At 38.8% G+C, this 8,189-nt stretch overlaps 1 protein-coding gene across 1 annotated transcript; it reads right to left on the minus strand.

Annotated features, from left to right (window-relative positions):
• Positions 1-1,130: 1,130 nt before the first annotated feature.
• Positions 1,131-7,074, minus strand: LOC137260092 (transmembrane protein 267-like). The gene is made up of 2 exons (XM_067797783.1): positions 6,620-7,074; positions 1,131-2,888 (listed from the first exon to the last, which is right to left on the minus strand). The coding sequence occupies exons 1-2, from the start codon at positions 6,998-7,000 to the stop codon at positions 2,532-2,534; spliced, it is 738 nt and encodes a 245-aa protein (XP_067653884.1). The 5' UTR covers positions 7,001-7,074; the 3' UTR covers positions 1,131-2,531.
• Between the last annotated feature and the right edge of the window lie 1,115 nt (positions 7,075-8,189).

Here is an 8,189-nt window from a genome sequence, read left to right on the forward strand (position 1 = left end):
AGCTTGATGACATCGAGATGCTATGACATCGCTGCTAGTCTAATGGCAGTGCCGAGTTCCGAGATGTACACTTTTCATTTAAAACTAATGAAGAGTGTTTTTATGATAAATAGAATATCACGCACGTCGTCTGATGTATATGTCAAAATTGGTAAGAAAATTGTAAATTTATCAGGTCATGTTGAAAAACAGCATAGACATTTGGGTGAGACTCTCTATTTATGTTGATGTATGTACAGGGATTGTGAATAAAGATACATCACTTAATACTTTTTTTATCATTCAGCATAGCATACCCCAAGGGGAAAATCCCAGTTCATCAAGTTGATCAAAGGATTCAACATGACTTAACGACCCATGAAGGTCTAGGGTAGAATTGGTCCTTAGCAACCCAAGCTTGTCTTAAAAAGCGATTAACGGACTGGGTGGCCTGGCTCACCGACAGATCATCTGAAATGCGTAAGTCGATGATCATGATGTTGATCACATGTTCATCTGATCCAGACTTGATTATTTACAGACTGTCACCATATACTTGGAATATTGTTGAGTGTGGCGTTAAACAACACACACACATATGCACACACACACACGCATGCACGCACGCACACACACACACACAAAATATGCTTATGCCAAACAAAACAAAACATTTGGTTCCTATTTGTGAGTATTGCCAAAGTACATCATCTCTCACAATGGATGTAACAGTCTGTCTAGCAATCCTTGCACTATGAATACAACCATCAGTCGCAGCTGTAAATACAGACTATCACCATAACCATGACAACAGTCAAGGAATTCTCACACAATAACTGCAACCATGAGTCACAGCCGTAAATACAGAGTATCACTGTAACCATGGTAACCATGAGAACAGCCTGTCAAGGAATCCTTGCACTACAAATGCAACTGTGTGACACATCCATAAATACAGAGTATGGTTGTAACCATGACAACAGAAAGTCAAGGAATCCTGAAACTATTAATGCAACCATACTGATTTGATTTGGTTTGGACTAGTTTTAGTTTTGAAGGTACCCATCCCTTCTCTCATACACGCACACCTCAAATCATATATAACACTGAACAATGGTACAACCTTCAAGTGGAAGGGACACAACACCATCCCGATTTCATGTCACAGTGTATTCACATCTTTATATGCATAACACATTTAGAATTGTTTTCTGTAAAATGACCATGATGTGTTGTACAAAATCAGTTCTGGAAAGCAACTAAAAGATAAACACCCACAACACCAAAAAAACATAACACACAGAACCATGAGTTAATGCTCTTCTTTTGCTGGCCTCCAAGCAGTCTAGGTTCTATAATCATATCATCTGTTGCTCGACAACAAATAACAAATAACAAATAACTGACTCAGTTCCATAATGACAGAATCTGTTGCTACAACAACATATAACAGCCTCGGTCCCATAATCATGGAATCTGTTGCTTTGACCACAACTAACGCTATGCATCAAACAGCCACAACTGATGACTGCTTACTGTTGACAAGTAACCATCATTACCATAGCAAAAAGCAACCGCTGTTACTTTGAGGACAAACCACTAGGAGTGAGTGAATATTGCTTTATGGGGCATTAGCAAAGTTGTAACTGTGACAGAGGTGGAAATAACTTTCAAAGTGTTAGTGGCACATGTAAAATCACTTGCCCTGATAAATTTTCCACACTATCGGACAATGTTCTTGATGATTTAAATAAACAACATTACTGACATTGGAAAGAAAAATGGACATCTGTACAGCATGATTTACAAATGTACTTGCCTGACAAAAATAAGTAATCGACTGAGATGTCAGACAATTTCCACCTGACTGTGACCATGACAGCAGGTAAATATTGATACAACAGCGAAAACATGTATTGCAATGACAACATTTAACCAGCTGCTCTGACAAAAAAAAAACAACAAAAAAAACATTCATTTAAAAGATGAAAAATATATACTCAAATACTGTAGAACTGTAACCGTGGAAACAATCCATCAAGGAATCCTCGAGCTCATAGTCACACTATAACACATATCAATAAATACAGAGTATCATGGTAACCATGACAACAGTCTGTCAAAGAATCCTCACACTATAAATATGTCACATCTGAAATGCAGAGTATAACAGTAACCACAACAACAGATTCTCTAGGAAACCTCACACTATAAATGAAACCATGTCACAGATCTATAAATACAGAGTATCACTGTAACTATGACAACAGTCTCATTTGTAAATGTGCAATTACAGAATCACTGTAGCCCCGACAACAATTTCATCAATAAATACACAGTTAGTCTTACTGCATCAAGATAACATCTTTCAATAAACAGTACAAAGTATCACTTAACAGTGACAACATTCTCAAATGTCATTCCACAATTTCAGTATTAATGTAACCATGACAACAGACTTATCTCTCAATAAAGATTTACAGTATCACTGTAACCATGGCAACAGTCGCATCTGTGAATATCCCCAGGCAACACTGATGGAACCATGGCAGTTAACACTTGGCATTGAATATGGTCGGCACCACAGCAACTGTATCCCCACTGCTGGTCAGTACTTTCTTCCCTGGCAAGAAACGGATGTAGACTTTCCTGACAAGCACCGGGATCAGCATGGTGACTGCTACATACGTCCAGTACTCAACATGAGTGTTTGAGAATGGAGCTAGCCAGAGTCCTTCACTTGTGGCGTCACGAATATGGTGGGAGAAGACTGCAGTCAGGAAGATGAGAGACAACTTTTGCAAGTAGCGGACTTTCAGAACCATCCCAAGAATCCATAATATTGCACACACAACCGGTATGATGGTGGTCAGATGCAGGGGTGGACGGTCAGGTAGATTTACTGCTGTCTGTGAACAGATAGAGTACATCAGAGTGTATGACAACATAAAACAGACACTGGGATGATGGTACTCGAATGGAGGGGTGGGCGGTCAGGTAGATTCAATGCTGTATGTGAACAGATAGAGTATATCAGAGTGCATGATAATATGGCAGACACTGGGATGATGGTACTCAGATGCAGGGGTGGGCAGTCACGTAGACTCACTGCTGCCTGTTGATAGGTAGAGTATATTGGAGTGCATGATAATATGACAGACACTGGGATGATGGTACTCAGATGGAGGGGTGAGTGGTCAGGTAGATTCACTGCTGTCTGTGAACAGATAGAGTACATCAGAGCGCATGATACCATGACAAAGACAACGGGATGATAGTGGTCAGATGGAGAGGTGGGCAGTCACGTAGACTCACTGCTGCCTGTTGACAGATAGAGTATATTGGAGTGCATGATAATATGACAGACACTGGGATGATGGTACTCAGATGGAGAGGTGGGAGGTCAGGTAGACTCACAGAGTGTATGATAACACGACACAAACAACGGTAAGATGGTGGTCATACGGAGAGGTGGGTGGTCATGTGTCTGTGAACTGAGAAAATGTTTTCAACTAATCAAACAGGTCTTTTTGGAATTGTAAAGCAGGCACCCTATTTACCAGGAAATGTCATCAATCAGATAAGTACCCTTTTACCATATTTAACTACACTTCAGAAATCAATAACTATCATACACTGTAACTATGTAAGACAAAGAGATTGTTTTTAAATTTGGTACAGTGACTTGTCTCTTGGCAAAAAGGATGTTACGAAGAAATAGGTGTTGGACTTTCATAATTGCAGTGTGTGTGTGTGTGTGTGTGTGTGTGTGTTGTGTGTGTCCGTCTGTCTGTCTGCTGAGTGCAAACTTGGCAATGTCAGTGTTTGGCCAGTAAAATGCTGATAGGTCAAAACTCACACTCACATTCTCACTATGGTTACCAGTCTTAGTTACTTTGGCCTATTAAAGCATTTTGCTAAATTTAAACATATTCACATTTCATTTATTTGTTGCTTAGCATTATTCTCACCTATATTGAAACCGCCTGAAAACCTAAAGTTTGGACCAGACAATACAGTGATCAGCATCATGAGCACTGATCTACGCATTTCGGACATGATGACCTGTTCAACCAAGTCTTGAAGCCTGACCACCTTATCCTGTTACTCTGCACTTTTGCCAAGAAATTGGGTGACTGTATATCAAGTCTAATCTGGACCAACAAGACAACCTGGGAATGTGTACATGATCTAAACAATTATGTTCATACATCCAAAGCTTGGTGACGAAGAATGATTTTGTCGCTTGCATGTGGCTGTATGTTGTCAGGCCTTATGTTTACCGATCAAGCTGCAATGTAATCAGGTTTGTAACTGAAGCGACAAGGGACATACTCGATTAGTATCAATGAGTGATAGTCACATTGGTAGTATTTCAGCCACAATCAGTTACATGGAGTGAAAGATGATATTATACTACAGCCTCCCACTGACTGATTAGATTTGGCTACATAGCCTGGATTATTTTCTTTACTCATTAATAAATATCAAAAATAAGTAAACAATATACAAAAAAATTGTGTCAGCTATGGCAGTCTATCATGGAGCCAATACTGTGGACCATTTGATGGCAGTGCCCAGTTTCGTCATGGTATTTTCAAAGTATTTTTCACATCAAACTGTAGAAGAAAAGAATTGTGAGACATGGAAGTTTTAGCACCCTTTGTGTGTGATTTGCATGGTAACAAAACCTCAAACAAGTCTCAATCTTGTCAACTTTCAACCAAAATAGATTCACACTTGGTAGAATCACACATGGGACTCAATCTAAATTTCAAGGTAACAGATTTGCAAGTTTAGCTAAATATTAAAATTCACAAACGTTAAAAAGTTTGAAACTTTAAAATTGTGGAGGGAATGAGATTCTTCAATAAGATAATGTTGTCAGAACAAACTTCAAGCTCTATCTCATCTGCATTTGACATTTGGGTTCAGATGTATCACAGTTACAACCATGACATATTATAGATTACACCACAAAAAAACCCTAAACAGGATCCTGAACATAATACTCTGAGTAAGGTTTTGAAAAGAACTGTGAGATGTGATTTAACTAGTTTCACTTATGTAAGTAACCCAGTTTCAATTCTGTTTGTTGTTGTGTGTGATTGTGCAGCGTCGTAAACCCACACACATTATCCATCACTGCATAGTCTGATCAAGACAAGTAATTACTGTAGCTCACAAAAAACAAAATAAACAAGCAGGCATGCTTGGTGACTGATATGCATTTCACCTGGAGGTGAAACTGTACGCTCTTAGTTGTAGTACTCTTACCACTTCATAGTTTGTATTGCAATACAATTTAAGGCCTTCAATTTGGTTCGGTCTGTTTCGTTTGGTATATGAGGTATCATTAAAACACATAAACGTCACAACATGACCCAAACCTTGTATAATCTTTGTTAATGAAAAAAACTCTGATTTGGTGACTAGTGTCAGGATGAAACTCAATATATCCTGACGTAGTGTGTTTTCCATCAGATAACGGAAAAGTATTTTGTGAACTAAAAATGAATACAATCTTTTCATATCATTCAGCCAACCTTGAGATAAGATGATTTATTTGATAACCTGTTGCATTCCCTTGCACATCATGCGTTTTCCATTGTTAATCGCTGGACGTGACATCATGTTTCTTAGTCGTTTCGTTGGCAGTATATTTTTAGCCTTGTTGTGACAGAAAGGTATGCCCAAAAACTTGCACTATAACAGTCAAACAAATTGTTGAGATAATAAACAATTTCCCTTTCTCATGTGCTTAAAAACAGTTTTAGCTGATGCTGAAAACGAAACACCAGCGGAAGTAGATTTCTCATTTTATTTACTATGGTACGTAGCATATGAGATGGACAGTCCTAGAATTCCCTGTCTAACTACAGCCTGATGAGCATTATTGATTACCTTGCCAGTAACTGGTCTTTCTGGCATTGATAACCTTCTATAAACAAAATAATTTATAAACGGCACTAGTTTCTGTTTACAAATGAATCTTACAATTCATTTCCCATTTAACCTAATGAATTTTGCGATTATGAAAATATATCTATCCGCATGGTCACATGACTAGTAACGTGACGCTGCAAGGTGGTATGTCAACCAAGCAAGTGAAACATGAATGGCATCTTTGGAGTAAGGATTGTAAGATTTTTAGGCTTTTGATTATGCGGTAGATACTGCATTAATGATTCCCAATTTAAAATTGACCTTTTCTTGTATTTTCCCTGTTGCTGATGCATGAAAATTTGATTTGCAGTCCCAAAATGTGAATCATAATGGCCGATTGAAAACATAAGGATAATCGGAAACATACGGCGAGAGGATACTGATCGAACTGATGGCAAAACACCATGGTTCTGCTATGGCCATGTGAAAAAAATATTCTTTTTTTCATAACTTTTTCAAAACAAAAAGAGTCGGGCAGTTTCTTTAGAAATTTTATTTTATCTCGAAACCCCTTGATTTCTGTGGAAATTTAACCCTGTGCTTAATCTACATTTATAAAGTCAAAATTGCAATACAAGATCATTATATAAACCATGTGGAAATAATTCATGAATTTAGTTTTCAAACGTATTGAAATAACTGTCCATTCATGGTGCAATCTACGATATATAATCTGCTGACAACCGACCCTCACCTTGATATCGAACGACCCTGCGGCGTAAAAATGATCCAGATCAATGCTGACAGAAAGCACGGCACACAGGAGGCAGTTTAGAAGTTTGTAGCGGTCAAAGTTGACATTTTCCACCAACGCCCAAGACCATAGAGCTATCAGCCCACGTGTAGCACTGTCAATACCTGCCCGAGTCCAATAGTGTGTGTTGTAGATGTACGACAGGGTACCATCCCCGATTAGACATGTTGAGAAGAGAAGGACAACCAGCACCAAAGTGTTCGTTTTACTTATACTGTCGTCGAATATCCAGGTTAGTGGCGCCAGTAGCATTGCATTTATTCGTTCCGTGATTTCATCTGGAGTCATTTTCCCTGATTTTTCATCTGGAATTTGATGCATTGTATTTCCAGAGTACAACTTCTAACGCATGTGTTTGTTTACAGCGGAAGTGTTTGTCTCGCCACATACACTTTCGGACGTTCACTGTATAAATTGCGTCAACGAAACAAAACGGATTGGGATCGCACAAAAGAAATTGAACTGGCGACTGCACTTGAAAATCTAAAACGTGAATTATGGCGATTAATCAGGTTGGACTACAGGCAAAAACAGCTTTTAAGGACCCGTGTAGATAGGCCTGGATCATAAGTTTTTGTTTTTTGTTGACTGAAGTATCTTTCTTTCTAAATGGTTTGATATTGTTTTATTTTATTGTATAATATATATTATATAAATTGCATTTATCATACATTTGTGTACGTGTGTATACCTGTCTTGTAGCTGACTCATGGATATTCTGCAAACAGCTGAAAAACTGAACGTCACATCAGTTATACGCAGCAGCGAGACAAGGTCTGCACTCATACAGGGGCGAGTATCGCTGAGAAACAGTGTTAGAAAGACATACAGGTGAATAGACCCTACTCCTGTACTATACGCTGTGTGTCTTTCTTACACAGTTTCTAAGCGATACACGGCCCCTTGAAGGACCGGGTAGAATAGGCACGTGTCATCAGTTCACAAATGCACAGACCGATGCTCCTGTTGTTGATCACTGGATTGTCTGGTCCAGATTCGATTATTTACAGACCGCAGCCACATAGCTGGAATACAGGTGAGTGCGGCGTGAAACTAAACTCACTCACTCTAAGCGATCCACGCCCCTGTACAAAACACAAAGGAGTTTCTTGAAATACTTTTAATTCCTCATTGGGTTATTATCTGCAAACAGAAAAGCGACAACACCAATTTGTTCCACACATATATACCAGACACAGCTCGGTACAATTCACGTCCTGGGTATCGGCATTATATCAGCCACTTGACGAGACCAGGTTTGCAAACAAGTTGGGTTATTTGTTGTTGTTGTTGTTGTTAAAATTATATGTTGATTACATTATTGTTTACACGCAGAATATATCATAGCACCCAGGGATTGGGAAAATGAACTTTGACAATGAGTGAGTGAGTGAGTTTAGTTTTACGCCACACTCAGCAATATTACAGCTATATGGCGGCGGTCTGTAAATAATCGAGTCGGGACCAGACAATCCAGTGATCAACAACATGAGCATCGGTCTGCGCAATT

Source organism: Haliotis asinina, chromosome 13, assembly GCF_037392515.1.
Source record: "Haliotis asinina isolate JCU_RB_2024 chromosome 13, JCU_Hal_asi_v2, whole genome shotgun sequence".
In the NCBI taxonomy this organism is placed as follows: domain Eukaryota; kingdom Metazoa; phylum Mollusca; class Gastropoda; order Lepetellida; family Haliotidae; genus Haliotis; species Haliotis asinina.